The sequence below is a fragment of the Lissotriton helveticus genome, chromosome 6 (assembly GCF_964261635.1).
Source record: "Lissotriton helveticus chromosome 6, aLisHel1.1, whole genome shotgun sequence".
Taxonomy (NCBI): domain Eukaryota; kingdom Metazoa; phylum Chordata; class Amphibia; order Caudata; family Salamandridae; genus Lissotriton; species Lissotriton helveticus.
Genome location: NC_136067.1, coordinates 333555348 through 333582809, shown reverse-complemented (window position 1 = coordinate 333582809; position 27462 = coordinate 333555348). Strand labels below are relative to the sequence as shown.

At 42.4% G+C, this 27462-nt stretch overlaps 1 protein-coding gene across 3 annotated transcripts in view; it reads right to left on the bottom strand.

Moving 5' to 3' along the window:
• The window catches only part of NBAS (NBAS subunit of NRZ tethering complex), a 2361081-nt gene that overhangs the window by 463652 nt on the left and 1869967 nt on the right, over positions 1-27462 (bottom strand). For all 3 annotated transcript variants that reach the window (XM_078647778.1, XM_078647779.1, XM_078647780.1), the window contains one exon: positions 23377-23572. In XM_078647778.1, the coding sequence (XP_078503904.1) occupies positions 23377-23572 (196 nt within the window). The remainder of the gene's footprint in view (positions 1-23376; positions 23573-27462) is intronic.

The window sequence follows — 27462 nt, the reverse complement described above, 5'->3', positions numbered from 1 at the left end:
ATCATTTGTTGATGGTACCATACTCATTTTAGGTATTGTGGTGTGTTCTAAGGTGATTTTACCATGGGAAAAAGCCTTCTGCTGGGATATCATGAATCATGTTTGAAAGAAAACTATTATCTCATGCTTTTCCCACAGTGGTTTGGAAGGGGATCTATAAGCTAAACTGAAAGCATATTTTCTGTAAATTCACATTATCTTTCTCAGTCATGTGAGAATGAAGTCTGACATTCTTAGTAAAACATGTACATCCAACAAGGACAGAGACTGTCAGTTGATTCCTTTGTGTTCTACTGCAGCCTCCTAGAGTGTTCTAAAGAACAACTAGAGCGCTAACAGTCCTACTTATTACAAAGGTATGGCACACCGGAAGCCATCTTGATTGGAATAAAGTGGTAACTCTTAAAACATTTATTTTAAAAAGGAACAAAATGAGGGGGTATATTTTGCCATAGAAAGTATGATTAGTGCTGCAGAAAGAAAAATGAGGGCACATTTTGAGTGACTTCTCAAATCCTCTTCTATTTCATTAAAAAATTCTGACATGCAGTCTCCCAAGATGGCCACCAGAGACAAAAGAGCCCAAATGTAGCACAAATATCACCCAGATGTAGCCCAAGTATAGCCCAATGACAGAATGTCCCAGAGTGTTCGAAAGAACAACTAGAGCGCTAACAGTCCTACTTATTACAAAGGTATGGCACACCTGAAGCCATCTTGATTGGAATAAAGTGATAACTCTTAAAACATTTAATTTAAAAAGGAACAAAATGAGGGGGTATATTTTGCCATAGAAAGTATGATTAGTGCTCCAGAAAGAAAAATTAGGGCACATTTTGAGTGACTTCTCAAATCCTCTTTTATTTCATTAAAAAAATTCAGACATGCAGACTGAAACATGCACTTTGAATACCAGCAGCAGACTTCCCTGGTGAGCAGTAGCTTTACTACAGTGATCTAATGATCAACTAGAGTGCTAACATTCAGAATTTATGGTAAATGTGTGACACATCTGAATGCCTTCTTGATGGAACCAAAGTAAACAAGCATTGAAAATGCAATAGATCTCGCCCTCGTTTAAGTTAAAGCCATTCTGTTTGTAATGAGGTGGCTTTTTAACGTTGCTTTTATTAGTGTTTTTAAAACTTTCATGTAAATAACATGCATATGTATGTATATGTATGCATGCATTTATATTTGTATTTATATAGATATGCAGATTATATATGTATGTATGTATATATATACATACATATATATATATGCATATATATGCATATATATATGTGTATATGTGTGTGTGTAGAGAGAGGTAGAGGTGTAGAGGTAGAGAGGTAGAGGTAGAGAGGTAGAGGTCGAGAGGTAGAGACTAGTAGAGAGAGAAGTAGAGAGAGGTAGAGAGAGAGTAGAGAGTGAGTAGTAGAGAGTGAGTAGTAGAGAGTAGTAGAGTGAATAGTAGAGTGAGTAGTAGAGAGGAGTAGTAGAGAGTAGTAGAGAGTGAGTAGTAAAGAGTGAGTAGTAGAGAGAGAGTAGTAGAGAGTAGAAAATAGTGAGTAGTAGAGTAGTAGAGAGTGAGTAGTAGAGAGTAGTAGAGAGTGAGTAGCAGAGAGAGAATAGTAGAGAGTAGTAGAGAGTGAGTAGTAGAGAGTAGTAGAGAGTGAGTAGTAGAGAGTGAGTAGTAGAGAGTAGTAGAGAGTGAGTAGTAGAGTGAGTAGTAGAGAGTGAGTAGTAGAGAGTAGTAGAGAGAGAGTAGTAGAGAGAGAGTAGTAGAGAGTAGTAGAGAGTGAGTAGTAGAGAGTGAGTAGTAGAGTAGTAGAGAGTGAGTAGTAGAGTAGTAGAGAGTGAGAAGTAGAGAGTGAGTAGTAGAGAGTAGTAGAGTGAGTAGTAAAGAGTGAGTAGTAAAGAGTGAGTAGTAGAGAGAGAGTAGTAGAGAGTGAGTAGTAGAGAGTAGAGAGTGAGTAGTAGAGAGTAGTAGATAGTGAGTATTAGGGAGTGAGTAGTTATTGTTGTTATTGGGGTGTTGTAAAGCGCCTGAATCACCCGGGGGCATCTCCGCGCTACCTAGTCCTTTTTTTCTGAAAGCGAGAGTTAGGGTACCAGAGTAAGTTTAGCGGTAGAGGAAGGCTTTAAGATGTTTCCTGAAAGTCAAATATGAAGGAGACTTTCGCAGTTCTTCTGGCAGGGAGTTCCAGTATTTTGGGCCTACATACGAGAAGGCTTTTCCTCCCAAGCGATTACGGTAGATACGTGGGATTGCTAGTAGGGCTTTACTGTTTGATCTCAGATTGCAGACTGATGTCAATCTGCAGATTTTGTTTTGGAGATATTTTGGGCCGGTCTCCCTCATAGCTTTAAAGACCAAGCAGCAGGTCTTGAAAAAAGCTATTTTCTTCACCGGTAGCCAGTGCAATTCCTTTAGTAAAGGGAGTGAGGGGGTACCTGGTGGGCGGTTCAAGACCATCCTTGCTGCCGTATTTTGGATCACTTGAAGCTTTGCTAGCTGTGTAGATCCTACTTCTGCCAGCAGTGCAGTAGTAGTAGAGAGTAGTAGAGTAGTAGAGAATGAGTAGTAGAGAGTGAGTATTAGAGAGTAGTGGAGTAGTAGAGAGTAAGTAGTAGAGAATCGTGGAGAATATTCCAAAGTTTGGCACAGCACCACTTGCACAATAAGTCCAATCAAATCATATCACTTAGAGTCCTTATTGAAGCGCTGAATCTTGGTGTATTTTTAAATGCTTTTATTTTCCTTAAGTTTATGTACCACAGCCAGCCGACACGTTTCGTTCTGTACAACAGAACTTCTTCAGGGCGTTCTTATTTCCTTCAAGTTATGTCGGTATCCTGTTGTCATATAACTAGATATTTCTTCCAAATGTTAGATGAGACGTAAGTACATTCTTATTCAAAGTGACTAGGTATCAATTTTACACACACAATTCGGGCAGACTTGAGTAATTTATAGCATCCTCAAAGTCAGTCTTTCAAAACTTCCAAAGAATAGGACATGATAATCCAAATCCAAATGTTTCTCAAGAAAAGTCATTTTCAATCGTTCGGAATATCGGCATTTGGGCAGATATGACCCAGGGACCCCCAGTATGCAAGGGGAATTAGTCCCCCCTCTGCAAACGCGCTAGTGGCCTGCGTTCCAGAGAGGTGTAAAAAGGGGCATAGCCTCATTACACCTCTGTGCAATGCAGCCCCCTGGCGCGTAATGGAGGTTCCAGGTGGGCTAGTTGGCCCCCAGGGACCCCTAGTATGCAAGGGGAATTAGTTCCCCCTCTTCAAACATGCACGGGGACTGCGTTGCACAGAGGTGTAAAAAAGGGTGTGGCCTCATTACACCTCTCTGCAATGCAGCCCCCTGGCGCATACTGGAGGCTCCTGGTGGGCTAGTTGGCCCCCAGGGACCCCCAGTATGCAAGGGGAATTAGTTCCCCCCTCTGCAAACGCGGCAGGAGGCTGCGTTGCAGAGAGGTGTAACAAGGGGCATAGCCTCATTACACCTCTGCAATGCAGCCCCCTGGCGAAAACTGGAGGTTCCAGGTGGGCTAGTTGGCCCCCAGGGGCCCCGAGTATGCAAGGGGAATTAGTTCCCCTCTTCAAACATGCACGGGGGCTGCGTTGCAGAGAGGTGTAAAAAGGGGCGTGGCTTCATTACACCTCTCTGCAATGCAGTCCCCTGGCGCATACTGGAGATTCCTGGTGGGCTTTCAGGTCTTATATAGTTAGGAATTAGCATTAAAAAAAACTTTGAAATTCACTGAAAAAAAACATAGGTTTCAGGCTTTATATAGTTAGGAATTAGCATTTAAAAAACCTTGCAAATTCACTGAAACAACCATAGGTTTCAGGCATTATATAGTAAGGAATTAGCATTTAAAAAACCTTTGAAATTCACTGAAAAAACCATAGGTTTCAGGCCTTATATAGTTAGGAATTAGCATTTAAAAAACCTTTAAAATTCACTCAAAAAACTATAAGTTTTAGGGGTGTTATAGTTAGCTGGACATTTCACTCATACAAAACCATTGAAATTGCTCCTATATAGTTAGTTGTACTAACTATATTTCGCGCACCCGCAATCCACTGCTGATGATGTCACATATTACATCATTCATGACATGGTCAGTGACATCACTGATGACATCTCAAATGACATCACTGATGACATCACTGATGACATCATCCACGTGACAATCACATACACCTTTTCATACACTAGTAAAATCTTTCATCACTCTTTGTAAAATACAAAGTATCATATTTGAATCCAGTTACAGCAATACAAGTATCTAAAAACCCACTCAGTGATTCATAGATGTATACACACATCTAATCACTTACCTGTAGATTCACTCATACATGCTGTCAATGAACAATAGAACACTATCAAAAATACTTATACACCTAAATCGACATTACACACCAGCACACATCCTATTCACATATGAAGTCATCCTACTCACTTATGCAAACAATGGATCATACTTACATATTTACTTAGCTACACACTTATACAAACACAACTTAATCTATTCATTTAGATAGTAAGTCATACTTAGTGAATTATAAAATCATTATTACAAGTATAAAGTTATCCATACAGTCACTCACACAATCATTGTGTCTTATGTATACTTATTTATATACAACAACTGACACATACACTGCCTTTTATTTTTCTAGTTTATTGGACATGTACCATTGAGAAATATATTTGCTCATCACCACACCCATAAAGATATTCACTCACCCAAACAACTGTTAGAACATGTAGTTTTAACTTCATATATCTAGTGAATCAACTATTCACACATCTTTGGGCAGTCACACACCCCCCACCGAACCACACACACAATCACTCTCCCATACAAATACTCAGTTAACTAATCAATAACTAATATAGACTTTCACATAGCTAGTAACCAACTGGAGAACCAGTTTACACAACAAGTGACACAGATATTCAAACAGTTTAGTCACTATCCACTATATTTAGTGAGACACTATAAATTGGTCAAGTAAACAGTCAATTACACTGATACTAAATCCTCCATCCAAATATTTATTTTTATATATCCACTCATTCTTCAATGCAAATTGCTATATATATAATGCATATTTAAATAACGAAGCAAACCACATTCACTGGATGATGTCATCAGTGATGTTATCAGTGATGTCATTTGAGATGTCATCAGTGATGTCACTGACCATGTCATGAATGATGTAATATGTGACATCATCAGCAGTGGATTGCGGGTGCGCGAAATATAGTTAGTACAACTAACTATATAGGAGCAATTTCAATGGTTTTGTATGAGTGAAATGTCCAGCTAACTATAACACCCCTAAAACTTATAGTTTTTAGAGTGAATTTTAAAGGTTTTTTAAATGCTAATTCTTAACTATATAAGGCCTGAAACCGATGGTTTTTTCAGTGAATATATATAAAACTGAATACGTATAAAGCTGGATATATATATATATATATATATATATATATATATATATATATATATATATTACCTACTGGCGATAGCCAGTAGGTATATATAGTTAGGATTTTTTCTCTATGGGATTTCTGAAAATTCTATGTCTAATAACTTTGGCGTTTGTGCACGGAATTGGCTGAAATTTTCAGGAAAATGGCACGTTTTGTTACTGAGCAGCCCCTGAAAATTTGGGGGGGTTTCGTCAAGCGGGGGTTGAGAAAAAAGGGGGGTCCCAAAACGTGTTTTTAACATTGAGTTTTCCATAGGGCGGTTGCACTCACTTTTAGCTCGAACGGCTGAATGGATTTCCACAAAACTTGGCAAAATTGTAGGGACTGGTAGCCCGATGTGCCTTTGCTATGTCTCAAGATATATGCTCCAGTGGTTTTTACAAAAATTAACTTTGAAAAATATATATTGGGCTACATTGGGCTATATATATGTTGGAGCCCAAATGTAGCCCAATGTAGCCCAAAGATGGCCACCAGAGACAAAATAGCCCAAATGTAGCCCAAATATCAGCCAGATGTAGCCCAACTATAGCCCAGTGACAGAATGTCCCAGAGTGTTCTAAAGAACAACTAGAGCGCTAACAGTCTTACTTATGACAAAAGTATGGCACACCTGAAGTCATCTTGATTGGAATAAAGTGTTAACACTTAAAACATTTAACCCCTTCAGTGCTAATGACAAGGGTAACTCGTCATGGAGTTTCCATTAATTTCAATGGAAATTACATTGACGGGCAAGAGGGGCCTTAGCAGCCAAGTGGTTAATTTGCAAAGGAACAAAATGAGGGGTTTCATTTTGCCATAGAAATGTTATATATATATATATATATATATATATATATATTACCTACTGGCGGTCGCCAGTAGGTATATATAGTTAGGATTTTTTCTCTATGGGATTTTTGAAAATTCTATGTCTAATAACTTTGGCGTTTGTGGACGGAATTGGCTGAAATTTTCAGGAAAATGGCACATTTTGTTTCTGAGCAGCCCTTGAAAATTTGGGGGGGGTTCGTCAAGGGGGGGCCGAGAAAAAAGGGGGGTCCCAAAACGTGTTTTTAACATTTAGTTTTCCATAGGGCAGTTGGCCTCACTTTTAGCCCGAACGGCTGAATGGATTTGCACGAAACTTGGCAAAATTGTAGGGACTGGTAGCCCGATGTGCCTTTTGTAGGTCTCAATATATGTGCTCCAGTGGATTTTGAGAAATTAACGTTTAAAAAAAGATATATATCTGTAACAGCGGACCTGGCAGCGTCCCAGGACGCGTACTTTTCGCGCAACGGAGCTTTGTGAAGCGAAGCTGATTGGTTCTCCGGGGTCTGTCAACATTCCAAAAAGTCCGTAGCGGCCGCCATCTTGTCTCTCGGTAGGATCGAGAGACAAGAGGAGGTCAAAACAAAGGGGGAAATAACTATAAGGGGGCATAGTAGATCCTCGCTGACCCCCTAGGTTTGATGTGGAGGTTTTAAAAGGGCCCCGCGGGGCAAAAAATAATAATAATAATAATAATCGAACGGCTGAATGGATTTGCACGAAATTTGGCAAAATATTAGGGACTGGTAGCCCGATGTGCCTTTGCTAGGTCTCAATATATGTGCTCCAGTGGATTTTGAGAAATTAACGTTCAAAAAAAGATATATATCTGTAACAGCGCTCCGCTTCGCGTAACGGAGGTTTGCGAAGCTGATTGGTCATTCTGTCACTGGGCTATAGTTGGGCTACATCTGGCTGATATTTGGGCTACATTTGTTTTTTTGTGTGTCTGGCGGCCATCTTTGGGCTACATTGGGCTACATTGGGCTTCATTGGGCTACATTGGGCTACATTTGGGCTCCAACATATATATAGGCCAATGTAGCCCAATATATATTTTTCAAAGTTAATTTTCGTAAAAACCACTGGAGCATATATCTTGAGACATAGCAAAGGCACATCGGGCTACCAGTCCCTACAATTTTGCCAAGTTTCGTGGAAATCCATTCAGCCGTTCGAGCTAAAAGTGAGTCCAACCGCCCTATGGAAATGAAGGAAATGAATGGGTAATTTGTAATTAGCAAATAGCTAATCGCAAACTAGGAATGGTAAAGAATCGCTATTTATTCCTTAAAGTTCGCTATTTAGGAAATGCAAAAAACTTTGATGATACATATGGCGGTTCATCTCTAACAAGATAAGAAGCATAGGGATACATTTATGATGACTGGCGCATCACCAGGGATGTGTTAGTCATTCTGTGCCGCTGTTCCGTCACCTATGGTGTGCTGCATTTACAATGCGGCGCATCATGGGGCAAAAACAGCACAGATGCGTGATGTATCTGTGCCGTAAAGGTGGCGCATTGCTGGAGTTGTATCGCAAGTGTGATGAAGCTCCAGCAAGGGTCGGGGGTGCCCCTGTCGCAGGGTTTCTGTTCTCACACAGAACTGTGGACAGAGGATTGGAACCTCGGCGAATTAGGGTGTCCCAAAACTCACGTTAGTAATCAAAAACTCCTTAGCAAGCTAGGTACAGTGTCACATTGGATATAACAAACTCTCAATGTTTAGACAATCCAGAATATGAACTTATAGTACCTCAGGATACGTGGAACTCATGAACAGTCGGTCGTTATATATTTCTTAGAAACCAGAACATGGAGTTAAGAAGAACACATGTGTATTTGAAATGTTTATTTACTAATGCCGTCTTCTCAGGCGTAGTATCTTAGATAATACAAGTACACATATTATCAGTAGCAAAATTACCAGCATAGTTACTAGTACATAAAAAGCGAATGGTGACAGTATGTTAACATGCTGTAAATGAATAAGAGTTAGCAACACTTATAAGCAGCCGCGGGCCGTGGAGGGAGTTACGGTGAGGCGGGGAGGGGGAGAAGCAGGGTGGAGAATACAAGTACACATATTATCAGTAGCAAAATTACCAGCATAGTTACTAGTACATAAAAAGCGAATGGTGACAGTATGTTAACATGCTGTAAATTAATAAGAGTTAGCAACACTTATAAGCAGCCGCGGGCCGTGGAGGGAGTTACGGTGGGGCAGGGAGGCGGGGAGGGGGAGGGGCAAGGTAGAGAGGGCTCCACCCTGCTTCTCCCCCTCCCCGCCTCCCTGCCTCACCGTAACTCCCTCCACGGCCCGCGGCTGCTTATATCTCACCCTCCCTAATACACATATTATATTATTTGCTAAGAAGGTCTCTTTGTGTTGGTTTAGGGCGTGCCCATACTTTAGTGTCTTAGATTTGAAGGAATCACATCAGCATACACCAGCTCTCTCTTCATGTGAACCGCATCAACTGTTGTGTATGTGTGTTCGGCAAAGCAATATAAAACCTGCCTCATGCCCAGAATTGGCAGAAGTTGCACTTATGTTATGAGTATGAAGTCGTGGAGATCAGACCTCATAACAATTCTGTAAAAATTTTAAAGGCATTGAGGGATATGTGTCCTATGAACTCCCAGCATCGCCCTCAATTCACGGGAGAGCTAAGGGCGGTTTGTTGGTGTTAATTTCTGTTAAATTACCCATTCTTGTGAAAAAATTTGTTAATGTGGGGGCGCATTCGCAAATCTTATGGCTTACACAAGAATCTGGCAGAAACATTTTACTGATAAATTTCTATAACAATGTTTTCGATAACACTAGACATACAGCAATCAACGAATTAGATACAGCAGTGAACAATTTCGAGAGGAATTTTAATTGTGTTTTTGAATATATTTTTGTGGGGGATTTTAACGTATCTGTGTGCCCATTATCTACCCAGAAGGTTTGTGGTGTGTATAACCGACAGGGGGAGGCTGAAGTCCATTTTCCCCATCATACCTATGGGGAAACTTTGAATAATTTTATGACTCATTATGACCTGGAAGTCATGGACAATGCTAAAAATGACATGGGCGGAATCATACCAACTTTTAAAGGGAGGGGCGCTAACACCATCATTGATTTTATTTGCATGTCATCAACTATTGCCCCGCTCTGTTCGTTGCCCAAAGTGATGGATATTATGTTGAGTGACCATAACTGTTTGTGCACTGAATTAACACTCTGGTATAATAATCATGATTGTGAACAAGGTATTATTAATAATATTGAAGTTCATAGACAGAATGGCTATAGACTGAGGTGGAAAGGAGAAAAAGCTGCTGTAACATCAGATTCTATTATTTCTAGTTGTCTGATGGATATCACAGCAATTTTAGAAAAGGAAGACACCTCGTCTGACAGTATTGATCACTTTAACAGTATCAATTCCATCATCAGCAAAAAATTTACCAAAGATGCAGGGTCTAAAGTAAGGGGCCCTAGGGGTTGGTTTGACCATGCATGTTCTAATGCCCGGAGGGAACTTAAAGAGGCCCTTGCAGCTAAACCAAGGGACAAAGCTTTGGTGGCCCAACTTAGACAGGGATTTAATACGACCCTCAAACGTAGAAAAGCTGAATTACAGCAAGAAGCCTGGGATAATCTTGCCCAGGCAGCGGACACGAATAATTGTACCCTGTTCTGGTCCACGGTGAATAGCCCATTCTTAAAAGATGACAAGGTCCCAGAACTCACTGCTAACGTGAGTATGGATTCATGGATTCAGCATTATTCTAATATCTTTGACTCTAGTAATCTATCAGATACCAATGGCGATAGATGGCCTATCCTAGCCTTAGATATTAGTACCAGTGAGACTATGGCTAGTATAAGTGCCAGTAAAGGAGGTAAGGCCCAGGGGCCAGATGGCGTCCCCATAGATGTATACAAGACTGCGCCAGATATTTGGGGCCCACTGCTTACCAAAATATTCAATGCAGCTATATGCTGTAACATACCGTCCACTTGGGAAGAGTCAATAATTATCCCCATCTTCAAGAAAGGAGATCGGGGGGTTGCTAAAAACTACAGGCCCATATCCTTATTGGATTCTTCAGTTAAAATCATGAGTAGGGTTCTCCTTGTAAGACTTGAAGAGTGGGCTGAATCAAACAAGATACTAAGTAACTGTCAGTTTGGCTTTAGGAAAGGCCGTGGTACCATAGAACAGTGTCTGAATTTAGAGCTATTAGTGGGAAAATATACCCAGGCAAAAAAAGGGTCGCTTTACCTCTGTTTTGCTGATCTCAGTAGTGCCTTTGATTTGGTGGACCACGCTATATTATGGGCCAAATTATTGGAAATGGGTGCTCCTGAAGGAATTATTTATTTCTTAGCCCGATTGTATGAAAAACTTCGTACCAGTGTCCGCTATGGACCCAACGGGGAATGTACTACTAAGTTTGGGGTAGGAAGGGGCATCAGACAGGGGTGCGTTTTAGCACCCCTGCTTTTTACCCTTTTTATCAACGAGGTTGAAACTGCCCTGCAGGCAGTCGCTGCAGACGCCCCTAGAGTTAATAACTTTCAGATACCTGTATTACTCTATGCGGATGACGCAGTGTTACTGTCTAGGACTCCCCTGGGTCTCCAACGTTTAATGGATTGTTTTGTATCCTTTATTAAGAAGAGGAAACTGGTCATTAATAAGGCTAAGACCTATGTAATGGAATGTTGTTCTGAAAAAGTTAAAAAAAGATGTAAAACCCACTATGTTATCGATGGGGAACAAGTGGAAAAGGTGGATAACTTTTGTTATTTGGGAATAACCTTTTCCAAAAATGGGAGTTGGGACACTGAACATAAGGTGGTCAGAACTAAGATGACTAGGAGTGCCAATGGGGTCTTCCTGTTTGCCAAGAAACTGGGGAATAGACGCATTAAAGACATGTTAAATATTTATCAAGCAAAATGTCTTTCTGCTGCCCTTTACGGGGCAGGAGTTTGGGGCGTGTCATATGTAAGGAGCCTGCAGGTAGAGGAGAACCTCTTCCTGAAAAGGCTCTTATGTTTACCCAAGTCTACCTCCAATTCCTTGGTTCACAATGAAACAGGGATCCAAGCGTTAAGTGATCTGATTATGTTAAGACCCATACTACTATGGCGCTCTATCTGGCTCAGTGATGGTACTTCATTGAATAGAGCAATCATTACGGACTGCCTTTTACTGGACCAACACCTTAAAATCCCGTGGATCAAATATATCATCGATTGGGCACAAAAATTATTTGGGATCAATGTATCAACGGACCCCCAGAGTATGTCGGAAATCCCCAAATCTGAAGTGAAAACAACCTTTTTAAATCACTGTAACGAAAAGCATTTCTTAGAGGATTCTAAGTTAACTACTTGTGAATTATACAAAAGCTTGAATGAATTCACTGGTTTTAGTCCATATTTATCTCAGGTGACAAGAACTTCGCACCAGTTTGTACTAACCAGAATGAGGATGGGTACAGTACATTATCTGGTTGCGTGTCCTAACATTAAAATGCGCCCTATTGGTCCCTGTAAATGTGACAATAGAACTGAACAATGCACTAAGCACTTTTTGCTAACATGTGATTTGTATATTGAGCTACGGAAATTCTATCTGAAGCCATTATTCATCAGATTTGGAGTGAGAAACATAAAGGAGGCTATGAAACTGATTTTTAACTTGAATCATCCGGACATTTGCTTTTTTACTGCATCCTTTTTGTTAAAAGCAATTAGCGCTAGGAAAAGTATGTGTTTTTAAAATATTTGTATATTTTTAAATATTTATTCCATCCCCCTCTGGATGCTTTTTGTAATTGGTATTCTTTGAGGTTTGTACTGTATATTCTTAGTTTATGATTTGAATGAAATGTCTGTATTATTTGTGCTTTTATGGACATGTTTTTTAATGATCCGAATAAAGCTTTATGAAATGAAATGAACAATTCTGTATCGTGTTGTTCTTGAAACTTTAGCACTTGCTGTACAGATATAGTTTAACAAGCAAAGCAGATAGTAGAGCAATAACATATTATTCTCATGTAAACCACGATGAACTACTAGGTGGAAAGCTAAAGCAACAACTAAGTGTCGTGTGCAGAAGTTGCAAAAAAGGAAAAATGGCGTTTAAACCGGTAATGAGCCCATGCTAACTTAACACGGTGTAAAGATATCCAGGACCTAGATGACAGCTCCCCATGATCCGGAAACGAACTGAATAAGATAATAGAAGTGCCATCTCATGAGAGCAGATTGCAAGTTTATATGTGGACGGTCCGCAAGGTAAAGCATTAAAAACTAGGAAAATTTAATGCTACAGAAAAATAAAACAGCCAAGTACTTTATCGAGTCTTAAGCCAATAGGCAAGGTAAATAATAAAAACTTGACAAATAAGTCAATGAATTGTCAATGAAATGCTAGTACTCAGCATATCAAACATGAAAGAGGTCTATGACATAACTGTGTATGCAAAATAAGCTGCAACAGCCTCCAATAGGAAGTCACCGTCTTCATCCGAAAACAGTTCAGCCATCCAATTTAAAAGCGGAAAAGAACATACGTGCTCTCCCAGCACCGGATCCTCTATCACCATCAGAGGACAGCTCGGTGGGTTTTCAAGAAAGCTCTGTTCCAAGAAAGACTGTGCTGCCGCCAGTAAATTCCAGGGACCAAGTAGTCCATGCATCAATGCCACAGCCATAATCCTTTCGCCAGGACAAACCAACTCGTGAGTAATGATAGGAGTCATCAGCTGATTAAAGTCGACGTCAGGAGAAACCGGTCCGCAGAGACACAAATCAATGGCCCAATCGAAATCACAGGTCAGGCAGTGAAATACAGGCTGGACACAGGTGAAGTAGGAGAATCGAAAAGATAATCCATATGCCGTGCTTAATATCGCCAACGGCATTGTGCCATAATATTCTAGCATGCGATTGCGGAACAGTGTCAGCAGCTGCAGGGTGGGAGGTTGCATAGGAGGGACATCCATATTTAAAAACGTAAAAAAGCACAAGAGCGTCCGCTGGTAATGCAAGTAAAAATGCCAATCCACGAACCAGAGTGGAGAAAATAGAATGAAAGGAAGCAGGGATGACTCCAAAGATTTTCTCAAATGAAGTCACGAGACCACTGGTAACAACTTTAAAAAAGTGCGCCAGGGTCTTTGTGGAGGATGCGTTAAAGATAGTCGGAACCATCTTGCTGAAATTGAAAGGCAAATCTGAATTGAAAAGGGTCTGCACCTCTGTACGGGTGTTCGCTATGTGAAGCACGAAAGTTTCACGGGCCGAACTCAAGGCCACCTCTCTCTGAGACAAAAGAGCTCTTATTCTTGCCATGCCGTTGAAATCTGTCCCAAGGTTGGTATTTGTGGCCAGATTGAAAACTCCCTATGTTCATGTGTGGGAGGAAATAGAACATTTCTGCAGCAAATAACCCGTTCACTTACTGTTACGATAAAAGGAATACTTTTAATTAACTCAGAACAATCTTCATTATTGAGCATCAAATAACTACCATTTTCCAACAACTTGAACGTGGGGATGATAGCAGGAACTGGCGTGCCTTGCAACACGCAAGCCATATTTGGTCGGTGTTTGTTGCATGAACCGTGTAACTGTATGTGCCTACACATTAGTGAATGATCTGGCGTCTCAGTGCATTCCTCTCCATTCAGATAAACTTCTTGATCATCTTTGAAACATCTGTATGTGTATGGAAGCGACCAGACCTCATGAAGAAAAGCACTACCTAAAGGTTCATAACGACCTATTGGTATATATTTCATACAATTTGAAAACTTATATAAAGCAAAAGGCAGCGTTATTAAACCGTGGATAAGGCACGTTGCCAAAAAACCCGCAATCCTCTGCTGATGATGTCACTGAGCATGTCATGAATGATGTAATATGTGACATCATCAGCAGTGGATTACGGGTAATAGTATCTCTAGTTTACTCCCCTATAGCTGTCTTTCTTTTAACATAAGTGTCTGTTTCCTTCCCTTATACTTACTGTTTTTGGTTCGCTTCCGGTTCGCGTACCGGAGAGCGAACTGGGAAGCGAACTAAGAGAAATAGAGGTTGGCACAGTTCCAAATATTGTACCAATTTTTTAATAACGGGGAGGTAGTTCTGAAAAGAACTTTTTTTTATTGTTTTTGATTTTTTATATTTTTTTTTATTATTTTTCGGAACATTTTTTTACTTTTTTTGAATTTTTCTGAACAGTTTTATATTTTTGGGGGTTTTTCTTGGAGGGGGCAATGAAAACGATTCATTGTAAAGGGCTCAACAGGAGCAACAAAACAAAAAAAGAAGTATTTATTATTTTGGGCGTTTCGTACAAACTTGCATATGATAGTCGATAGCTCTGTTGATCAGAGTGATGCTTCTTTCTCCGTAGCAAATGAATCCATCGCAAAATACGCAGATGTGTTTTACTTCACCAAATCTCATTTGTATATTTGGCACCATCTCCCTGCCCTCTGGTCCCGTTACTTCCGGTACAACAGATCTTCTGGCCATAATAGGGAGATTATCTAGGTCGTTCCGAAACTGTGCAGCACTGTAGTTGTTAGGATGCCACCTAGTCATATGGCGATGCATTGTGTAGTTTCCGAAACTGTATTTTTTCTCGGTTCCTCTGGACAGTCTATCTTGACATATAAGGCAAGTTACGTATCTTGCATTTACTTTTTTCTGACCTTTGGGAATTTTAAAAAATTGCCAAATGAAGTTTTCTTTCCGGTGAGACGTCCTGGGCTGCTCAGGCAAAAACTGCCTCTCTTCGTGCTCGTCGTCCTGTTCCTCTTCTTCCTCTTCTTGTTGAATTATAACTTGAGCAGGTGGTCCACTCTTCCTTGGATGTGGTGGAGGTGGTGGGGAAGCACCAGCTGAAGCTACTAAAGAAGCCATTGCTCAGTGATCACAAAGGGTCTTTCTCTCACAATGATGAAAGTCAGAGTGAGGAAAGAAGGAGGGATTTTCATCATTTGGGAAAAACAAGAGTTCTCAACCAATCAAAAGTGTTCATTTTAGATTATATGACCTAGTCTTACATCATTAGGAAACCAAAAGTGAAATGAACCAATGAAAAGTGTTATTACCAAGTCACATGACTTGCTGTGTTTACGTTAAGCGCTTTGCAGGGCCTCCCGGTTTGCTTCCAGAAACCTGCGCTTTGCGACTCGCTTCGCGTACCAGTTCGCTAACGTAGCACGTCATATGACGTATCACGCGAGAACGTGAAACGTCATGCGGACGGGAGGCGTCACGATGTTGTTTTCTAACGCGGCACTTGCGGTAAAGAAACGTTTACCGGCTCGCGGTCTATTTCGCGGCATCAAGGTCAGCTAACGGGAAGCTTGCCGATTCGCGAAGCGGGAACGAAGAAAAAAAAATATTAAAAAAAAAATTATTCATAAACATATAAAATATATTTTTGGATTTAAAGAAGAATACATTTTACAGCTACAGATATTAGCTGTTAAAAAACCAATGAAATTCACAGAAAAAACCATAGGTTATAGACCATATATAGTTAGGAATTAGCATTTACAAAACCTTGAAAATTCACTGAAAAAACCATAGGTTATAGACCATATATAGTTAGGAATTAGCATTTAGAAAACCTTATTTTACTCACACAAAACCATTGAAATTCCATATATAGTTAGTTGCACTAACTATATATCGCGCACCCGCAATCCACTGCTGATGATGTCACATATTACATCATTCATGACATGGTCAGTGACATCACTGATGACATCACTGATGACATCTCAAATGACATCACTGATGACATCATCTAGTGTCTGTGTGTTTTTGTAAAGTTTAAATACGTTTTACATATTGAAGAATGAGTGGATGTATGGAAGACTGAGTGTGTGTGTGGCTGGCTGGGAGGTGTGTGACTCTGTGCATATCAATGTGTACTTGTATCAGTGATTGTATAAGAGAGTAAGTATGTGTTAGTATATGTGTGAAAAGTATGGTGTTCTGTGTTTAACTATAGATGAGGAAATCGAAGTGTGATTGATTCTTCACAGGACTGACTAGGTGTATGAGTGCATATGATAGTGTTCTAATAATAACTGACTGTATGTATGAGTAATTGTATGGGTGAATGAGTGAATGTGTGTGTAGACGTACGAATCAGTGAGTGCGTATGTAGTAACTGGTATTGGTGTGTCATGATGTCATCAGTGATGTCATTTGAGATGTCATCAGTGATGTCATTTCAGATGTCATTAGTGATGTCATCAGTGATGTCACTGAAGTATGGTGTTCTGTGTTTAACTGTATAGATGAAGAAATGGAAGTGTGATTGATTCTTTACAGGACTGACTTGGTGTGTGAGTAACTCCATGGATGAGTGGCAGTGTGTGACTGTCTGCATAGGTGTATGAGTGCATATGATAGTGTTGTAATAATGAGTGATTGTATGGGTGAATGAGTGAATGTGTGTGTAGACGTAGGAATCAGTGAGTGCGTATGTAGTAACTGGTATTGGTGTGTCAGGATGTCATCAGTGATGTCATTTGAGATGTCATCAGTGATGTCATCAGTGATGTCATTTGAGATGTCATCAGTGATGTCATCAGTGATGTCACTGACCATGTCATGAATGATGTAATATGTGACATCATCAGCAGTGGATTGCGGGTGCGCGATATATAGTTAGTGCAACTAACTATATATGGAATTTCAATGGTTTTGTGTGAGTAAAATAAGGTTTTCTAAATGCTAATTCCTAACTATATATGGTCTATAACCTATGGTTTTTTCAGTGAATTTTCAAGGTTTTGTAAATGCTAATTCCTAACTATATATGGTCTATAACCTATGGTTTTTTCTGTGAATATATATATATATATATATATATATATATATAAATATCCAGCTTTGTTTTTACAACATTATGACGACTGTTGTTTTTGTTTACTCCACATGCAATATAATGGGTAAATTATAATATTGTATTAAAGGCTCATTGCCCACTGGGGCATAATTAGTAGGTTTTTAGGATCTTCGAAATAATATTAGTATGAATAGTAGACATCCCAGAAAGTGTTTGATTTGGTAATATTATTACACATCTAGGTATTAACTAGCTGGGATTTGCGATTATTCAATCGTTCGCTTGTAATTTTATAATGTACAGAGTTTGTGAATCACCCATGTTATATTGTGAACTGTATTGCTGCATTGGAATATTGATGTAACACTCTATTTTAAACCCTATATTTTGGGTCACAACATGGAGCTAATCATTCTTTATTATCTTTTTTACCCGGGGTTCAGTAAGCATGATGTAGTATGCTGTTCTCCTGGTATTGTTATATATGAATTGAGATAAATACTGTGACAAAATGGTCGCGACTATACACCTATTTTCACTATGGGTGTAATTTTTAGTCTGTTCTCTATGTTTGGTAGTACTGCTTATATGTGTGTGGTACACTGTTTGTTTTCATGGCGTGATCAAGACGAATGTTGAAACGCGTTGCTACGCAGTCATTAAATATATCCACTGCAACAACCCAAAGTGTCCGTGACGTTTCTTGATATAGAAATTTGGTGGACTTATATATATATATATATATATATTGGACCTGGCCCTTTGGGCAGGTTCACCCCGAAACTTTTTGCTTTTTCCTAGCCTGTTTCTGGAACCTGGTGGTGGTGATTTTAGGCCTTGGCGCACTTTTTCACTGTGGTACAGTGTAAAGTGCTTGAGCTCTCTGTGTATGTGTGGTGAGTGACCTGCCCTCCCATAGGAATGAATGGGGAATATGTATGCCCATGGTAGTTCCTGATGTGTGGGAAGTGCAGGGTCGAGTTTGATATGTGCGAACTCGTGAGATTGAATGCTGCGTAATGGTTGTGTCTAGTCTAGAAGTGCCACTTTGAGAAGTTGGCATATTTGTGTAATTTGTGCCTGGCGTGTGATTGGTTGGTGAGCCTGGCCCAGAGTGCCTGGGCCTGCTTGTGGATTGACTGTCTGGTTTGAGGGTGACAGGGGCTGCAGAGCCCCCAGGAGGTTGTCTGAGTCAGCCCGTGGATGAAAGGCAGCATCTGCTGCCAGGGAAGTGGGAGGAGATAGCACCTGATAGTGAATGAGGCTGTGCCTGCCTGCCACAATGCTGGCTCCACCACCCCACTGGGCGACTGTCACCTCTGTTCCTGATACTCAAAGGACTTCCCTATAACCAGTTCTAGCTGGTTCTCACACTGCCTGCACAAAGACTTCAAAGACTTTTCTGTGTATAAGAAGGGGCTGTGTCCCCTTCCAAAATGTTCTTGTTTCTAACTTGAATCTGCCAGGGGCGTGCTGCTACTTGGGCCCAGGGGAATCCCTGGGTCCTGCCCAGCCCCTGGACACCTGATGGACCTTCCTGGATGCCTGGACTCCTGGGGGACCCCTCTGCCTTGCTTGGGCTGATGGGGGGACTTGGCTTTGCCCCCTGGGAATCTCTGGGACCTTTGCAGCATGGAGAAGCTGCATTTTCCTGCAGAGAGCGCTGGATTTGTATTTCTAGCACCTGGAAGCGCTGTGCTTCCCCTGCCTATTTTTCTAGCGCTTTGGAGCGCTTTATTGCCCCCAAGCGCTTGAGAGCGCTTTATTTGTGCTTACAGCGCTAGGAGCGCTGTACTTTGCCCCACGCGCTTAATAGCGCTTTTATCTTTATATTTATTATCGAGGGAGTCCACCCCTCGGTGAAGTGATTCCCCGCCTGCCTGCCTAAGCGGGGCCGCTGCGCTGCCCGCAGCGACCCGGAAGTGGTTGGCCGGCCGGCCAATCCTAGCGCGACCGGCCGGAAGTCCCGCCCCCGCAGCCCGGGTGCCGAGGGATGGCAGCCGCGAGGCGAGGAGAGAAGGAGAAGTGCGGCAGAGATGGCGCGGGGCTCCCGTGAGGCTGGGAGAGCCCCGCACCCAGAGAAGAGGCGGCTGGAGGTACCGGCGGGGCTCCGGGACCGAAGAGGAGCCCCGCTCTGCTCAGAGAGCTGGTGAGTGTAAGCCGAAGGAGGGGGGGGGGGCTGCGGGGCACATTGCCAGTGCCCGCCCCTCCCCTCCGGTGTGCAGAGCCTGTAGAGGCTGTTTCCGAGTCCTGAGCTGGGACTCCAACGTGCCGGGCATTCTTGGTGGTAAAGAGCCCAGCGAGGCTCGAGGGCCATTTTGTGTTTAGAGCCACGGAGGCTCTAGGTGGGCATATTTAATTTACGAGCCCAGCGAGGCTCGTGGGCCACTTTGTGTTTAGAGCCACGGAGGCTCTAGGGGGCATATTTGATTTACGAGCACAGCGAGGCCCGAGGGCCATATTAGTTAGAGGGGGCGTCGGGGCACATTGCCGGTGCCCGCCCCCTCCTGCCTGCGAGGGATCTGTTCAGAGCCTCGAGGGCCCCATGGGCCATATTTGTTTAAGAGCCTGTGTGGCTTCAACGTTTGTGGACACGAGTGTCTTCAGAGCCTGTGTGGCTCAGCAGTTGGCGCAGATTTATTCTAGGGGCTAGTGACAGCCCCTGGCGCAGTTTTTGTTGATTCACAGCTGCCCAGCAATTAGTGGGCAGCTGCACCGTTTAGGTCTTGTGTGGTTCCCAGGTGCCCAGCAAGTAGTGGGCCCCTGCAACGTTTAGGTTTTGCGCCGTTGGCGCACCCCTGACTGGCGCTGCATGGCAGCGCGCCCTGACATTCTGGACACAGGGCTCTGTAGGCCCTTTATTGGATGGGGGCTGGTATGTTAGTTTTGCGCAATGTGGTTACCTGCTATGTTTAGGATGGTCATTGTCTACTGTGTGTTTTTGCGCTATTGAGTTGGGTTGGGGCACCTCTGAATGTTTTTAATGCATCATGCGTCTTCCTTGATTTTACACCTCTGAATGTTTTTAATGCACCATGTGTCTTTCTTTCCCTGCGCTGCACCTCTGAATGTTTTAGGCATCATGTGTCTTCTTGCGCTGTACCTCTGAATGTATTTTATTGCATCATGTGCTTTGTTCTGAACACCTCTGAATGTGTAGGTTTATGCATCATGTGTTTCCCTTGTCTTACACCTCTGAATTTTTTTAGGCATCATGTGTGTTTCCTTTACTACTCCTCTGAATGTGTTTCATGCATCATGGGTAATGTGTTCTTTTTTATACCCCTAAATGTATTTTATTCTTAGGTGGTTGTTCTTTCTAATACAGGTGGTCCTGGTGAGGTCCTGGTTCCCTGCGTGACATTCTCCTAAGGTGTTTAGGGTTGCGTAGGTGGTACTTACCTGTTCCCAGTAGTTACTGGATGTGATTTATAACTGTTATTTTGTGCTATAGAAACCTACGCTGAGTTTCATTTCCATCACCCATGGGACTTCAGGGACTACCTTTGCCTCCTACTCTCGACTGGACTTGGTATTTAGCTGGGGACAGAATTAGCAGGTATGCCAGTCCGCGTAAGGCTCTAGGCATCACATGGAGCAGCAACTGGGATCCAATAAATACTGCTAGTACCTACTATATTGCTTAAAGTCCAAAGTGTTAAAGGGGAGCATGACCCCAACTAATAAGCAAGGAAAAATATAACTTTTAGGGAAACAAAAATAAATAACAGCTATCTGTATCAAATTACTGGCCCTTGTGGCTTGCAGACAAAAAGTGAGCGGGTGTTGTGGGTACAAGGCATAACTGTCTACAACATTTCACACCATGAGGTCGCTAGAGTGCCATGCAGTATCCAGCTTACTAATCTAGCAATATTTCAAATGATGAGGAAAATGCAGGAAGTACTGCTCATTAGGAAATGCGTTTTCCTGCTTCCATGTTATGAAAAAATAATTAAGATTACACAGTTTACTCCCAGGTAATAACACAGCAACTTTCTTAGTTGCACTTCAACAATATGGATCTAGAAGGCAAATGTGCATGTGGCATTAGAGGAGTCACTAGCAAAATACAAACGGTAACAATTTTCTTACAAGCCCCATCATTAGGAGCAAATATGAAGTCATTGGGTTAAGCTTTAGGGTTAAATAGTTAATGACAGAAATTACTCCTGCAGTTGCTGTCTACTTTGTCTAATATGCCAAGGATGTAGGATAGCATCTTCAAAATAACTAAAATGTATTAACTGAAAACAATGATAGATGTAGAGGACTCGAGATTTTCCAAATAGCTGTCAAACTGTAAGACATGAAAGAAAAAGACAGACATGTCTTTGAGTTGTAATTAATTATTTATCATAAAGCAAAACAGAAGAAAAAAACACCTTGAAGATGGCTATGTTTTACCCCGTATAGGTTCCTATTTCAAAAGGAGGCCTGTGCAAAATAAAAAATAAGGCTCTACCTTCTTAACATTGTTGAAAATCAACCACTTACCACTCACTGGCAACTGATTGGGGTCACTTAAAAGTCCATGTTTCTTCTAAACCGGAACTCAAGAAATCTCAAATGTGTTTTAGGTCGGTTAGAACTCATCAGTGAGGTGCTGCTTGGATCCTAGGCACTGCAAGCTGCTCTGGCAGTTCAGTCTGCACTGTTCCTATTGGAGCAGGACCAAGACTGTTTGTGTATGGTTGCTCCCCTTTTGAAGTGGCACAATGGCCAAGATGCCTTAGTCTAGCCAGGAGCCTGCATGGTTGCCAAAGACTGGCACTTGTGCAAGAATTCAATCCATCAGCTTTTAGTTCATAAGTATGACCCCTATAGACCTTAATCATTGAAAGGCTCCGAGCTAATTATTTGATAAGTAATATACTGTCGCTTTTAAACAAGTATATCATTATTAAAAAATAACCTAAAAACAGAACTCTCAGTCAGGAGCAAATATCAAGCACAATCCAATAACACATACTGAGCTGAAAATCACACCTGACTTTAGCTCTGGTGTTCCAGTTTTAAGCTTCATTTGGAAAGTAAAATGCACAGGGAAATGAAACCAACTCCAGTGCCTGGTACTTGCAATAGAGTTCACAGAGAAGTACTTCATTTGGACTATCATTGGCAAGTTAATATTATACAATCTAAAACAGCAGTTATTTTTCTCATGTGAATCTTCTCCTAGAGTAATAAACAGGAGTTAAATCACTCAGGATGCCTTGTGGTCGTACATGACTTCCCTGTTAGTTGCAGAGCGTGATTTTCCATCAGAAAGTTCAACCCCTGACAAATCTGGCTGTATTTACATCAGCATCGAGTGTGTGTGTGTCATTCATCATTCTCAATGTCTTGTGAGCAAAGACTATTCTTCAGTCAATTCCGTAACATTTCTTAATGGTTTGCTTTTATGGCCACTAATGAATTACACGAGTGCTTCCCTAAGTCACAGGTGTCTACACTGGTTGAAGCCTACTGCTCAGGGATGCAACATACTTTAGCAACATGTCGTTGTACACTCAACGGAAAGGTGCTTTAGCATTCGGAAACATTCATTAAGTAAGAAGAATTCCTAAAAGTCTGCCGAAAAACACACTTTTCTAAACATAGAGGCCGATTTACTAATGTATTTAGTAGTACTACACGAGTACTTTTTTCATACTTTTTTTCTACTGCTACAAACCTATGTGAATCAGCCCTGAGACCTCCAAGTCCACATTAGTAAACGTGCAAAACGTCACAGTTCCATCTATATGTACAAATTGTGCAAGAATAATCTCATAATATTTAAATTGTATTCCCAGGTCACAAAATCATGTAAAAGTATGTAAAAGGATGTAAAGCATAGCACTATTTAACGTACTCGGGAAATCTTTTCTGAATAAACCCCATAGACCAGAGCAGAAGGGGGCCATTTTGTGATTCTGTAGGTCTTGCGCCCCCTAGCTGCAACAATACCGGTGTCCGACTAAGGCATTCAGACAAAATGAGTGCCTGCAAAGACGTCGCATAGTGTGACAACCGCAATGCAACAGAATTGACTGATTAACGCACTGCTACTGCAGGAGGGTTTGCAACAGGGAAATAATGCAAAAGTAAAAAACAACTTTTACTGTGATAATTTACTTGTATCTTAAAAATAAAAAGAACTCTACCTTCTTCTCCGGCCAACATGCCTTCAGGACAGCTTCGGTTCGGAAAAACACAAGCAGTTTGATGTCCTCGTCAGAGAGATGAAAAGCTTGTTCCATTATTTGCAGTATGTCAATGCGAGGTTTGACAGGCAGGGAGTCGTCTCCGCAGAAGGGCCGCAGCCACTCCAACAGATCATCGGAGGACACCAGTCTTTCGCTGAAAATCAAGCAGATACCGCGGATGTTACTTCTTTCAATAAACCTCAAACTTGCAAACCCGAAAACACAGTCACTAGTTGCCAAATCAAATGATCACACGCACAATTATGAGAAGTCAAGTTAGGATAACACCGATGGACTCCCAACGTATTAATGCAAACAAAATATAATGGCAGTGGAATGAGGTACAAAATATTTTGCCCATATAAGTGTGACTTAGGTGGGCAAAAAGTTGATTTGAAGTTAATTTGGAGGAGTCTCGACTCCATCGCATAGTTCTTTCTTCCACTACCCCACATGTCCGGTCTCTTTATCTCACTCTTGCAGGTTCTTCTTCATCCGTGCTCTCCCTTTGTCTCCCTTTATCTTAACTTTTTCGTCCATCACTGGCAACCAATGGGCCTCCTTTTAGCACTATTTGTATTAACAGGATTACAGAAATGTTGATCTACTTGAAGAACATTTCCACGTAAATTGGACTACATTAGAAAAGGGGAAAATGGGAGGGGAAAAGGGTGCTACGGGGGGTAGCCTGGTGAAGGAACAGAAAAACGAATCACTTACCTTTGATAACGCTCTTTTTAGTGAATACTCTAACTGCATATTCCCCCCCAGGTGAATGACTCCAGGCACCAGACTGGTTCCAGAGTTTTTCTCAGTAATTCCCTAGCACGCAGATAAGAGGCATCGAAAGGATCCACATCGGGTCCATTTTAGCCGGAAATTATGTTGGGCCACTATAATAACGCCACCTCTGCGCATGGAGGTCAGATTCTTTCTGATATCTGTTCACTCTATCGGATGCAGGGACCAGAACATTTTGCTGGACTAAATGGGCAAAGGGCCAATCCCACCAGACCTGGCTATAAAGGTGGTAAGTGCTCTGTGAATGCGTTAACTGACTCCTAAGTCACGGCAAATATCCATAACAGACACTCAGGGCGGCAGTGTAGAAGACTTCGCTCTGGTGAAATGAGCCTGCAAGCCTTTCAGAGCCTGTTTCTTGGCTAGCTGATCTTTATATAAAATGACAGCCCATCATGAGATGATGTTTGTGCAGAGGTTTTCCCCTTTTTGTTCCAGAGAACCCACATACAGCTATTCATCCACTTGATGGTCCTTGGTACTATCAATGTTAAAGCTCAGTGCTCTTTTTGGGTCTAGGCGATGGAGTTTATCTTCGTCATTAGATGGATGAGGTGGGGGCAGAGCGCAGGCAGAGTGATTGACTGCCCAATGTGGAAAGACCTAAACAAAAAATGGGAAAAACCCTACAATTCAATGGAACTAGGGTATAAAAGCCAGCAATATTCAAGAGATGTTCTAAAGGCAGTAAATTAGGAAAATCTTAACTTGTCAGAGGAGCAAAGTACAGTAAATCCTGCACTCAAGAATGTATAAAAAAACATTCACTTTTAATGATATATTTATTAATATACAATTATCCATATTCATTGAGTGACAATTCTAGACAATTCTAGACAATGATATGGTGCTACATTTGATGGCATGGGTAAGCGAAAATAAGAGACACAAAAACAAGGTCCAAAAAATATGTACAGTGCGCAAAACACTAAACCGTCTCAACCAACAGTATGATGAACCAGATCTAGAGGAACAACCATTCAATCAACTCAAGATTTTTGTTCCAAAGTCCTTTCATTAATATATGGGTGGTTAAGACATGACAGTCGGAGGGGTGCTAGGTGGCGTGCGACCAAGATGGCCGCACACCAGTGAGGCTCTCGCCAGTCGGGTGGGTTAAAATTCTGCAGTCCCATCCTCAGGTGTCTCTTGAACCTCAAATGTAGCATTATCGGTGGTGGAAAAGCTGTGGAGCGTGTGGGTGAAGAACGTCCTGCTGCGGAGCTCGGCGAGGCTCAACAGGGATCTTGATATCACTGAGCCCGGTGCTGTGCTTGCACACAGTCACAGGAGCAGAGCGGGGCGGTAGCGTCTGGGAGAGGCCGCGGCTGAGGGCGTGTGCATAGGTCGGAACGGAGTGGAGGAGCTGCAGAGGAGCGGAAGTTGGTGAACGGTCTTTGGCGGCCCGAGAGGCACAGACTCTGGCATTCTTGCGGTGAGGCACATATGATAGAATAAGTGGCCGACCCGCCGCTTGCATTGTGAAGGAGCAGCTGCAGGGATTGTGAAGGCGTGGGCGGCTCCCCGGGGTGGCGCGTTTGAACTGCGGCCTGAGCTGTGTGCAAGAGGGGGAGTGACTGCTATGGACTATGGATATATCAGTGCGGGTCCGACTACAAAACAAAAGTGAATTGCTTGCGGCATGATTACTGGTCCCCAGAGTGACTGAGTGGGCACAGCTGCACTTAATACAGGCGGTGGACAGGGATTCCTCAGCGGGCCTGTAGAGACTTGCGCATTGCAGAGCGAAGGGCGCCATTTTATTAGCTACTGACTCCCCGTCAGTAGCTAATAAAATGGCGCCCTCCGCTCTCCCATTGATCAGAAAATTCACAGTAGAGCAGCGCGCAAGAGAACACAGCTTGCCCTGCATGTGGGACGCTTGGGCTGGTTGCTTCAAGGCTCAACACGTCAAGCCCAGGCCTATATAGCACACTCACCCCGACAACGCGTTTTGAGTGGATACGGCGGCGGCCATCCTTGGGCATCAACACATACCTGGGGCCTCCACACTGTGAGTGGAGATATTACACCCACACAAACGTCTGCCCAGTGGGCATCATGTCACCACTATGGGCAGGGCGGACACTAAGCAGACGAAGATACCCTTTGAGACTCGGAAAACACCCAAGACTAACGCTGCTGATAATACAGACTCGGATGCCGCCGAAGGTCAGGAGGAAGACTGGAAAGCGCTCCTCCTCAGTATGAAATCTAGCTTGACCTCCATTGATGCAAAGATGGACACATTGAATGCATGGCTGGACTCAGTGGTGCACAAGCTGGATCTGCATGATCGGAGGATTAAAGAGGCGGAGCCTCGTGTCTCGGACTCAGAAGAAGGGGCCTTGGGGACCAGGGAGCAGATTTTACAAATGGACAAGCTTCTTAACCGCATGCACGCTAGCGGTTTTCCCACTGTGCGCTGTTTTTTTTTTAAAACAGCGGTTCATGACGAGCTCAGCTCGTCATGAGCGTACGAGAGGCGTAACTCATGACGAGCTGAGCTCGTCATCCGGCTCGAAGGGGTTAAAATCATCACCGAAAAGAATGAAGACTTGGAAGCCTGGTCTCGAAGGAACAATGTGCGCATTTTGGGTTTGGCGGAGTCCACCAACACAGACCCTATGGAGGACTTCATAGAAAAATTACTGAATGATCTCTTCGGCAGAGAGTCCTTCTCGGCTCACCTTATAATTGAAAGAGCAAACAGGTCCCTGTCTGTGCGCCCGCCCCCGGGTGCACCTCCACGTCCAGTGATAGTACGATCCCTAAACTACAGTGACGTCGTCCTCCACCTGGCCAGAGAGAAAAAGCAAGTCCAATACGAGAATGCCACACTTGCTTTCTATCCAGACTTTACACAGAATGTGCAGGATGCACAAGTTACTACATGTGTAACGATATATCTGTAAGAGACATTAGTTAGTATTAGATTCCTTACCTTAGAATATCCCCAGGCGTCAGACTGGATCCGGAAACTTTTGCGTAGCAGTACCCTTGCGCGTCGGTAGGTGTAGTCTGCGGCTCCGCGTCCGTCGTCGTGATGACGTCGTCGGAGTACTTAGACGTCGCCTCCGCGTGCTGACGTCAGTTCTTAGACACAGCTTTTCCGCGCCAGAAACGCAGAGCCATGTCATAAAACCAACACTGGTGCCAAACTAGGGCCCTGAAAGGGGGTAACCCTAACCCTAGATATCGGTTCGCAGAACGAGGAGGATGGGTGGGTCGGTAAGGAATCTA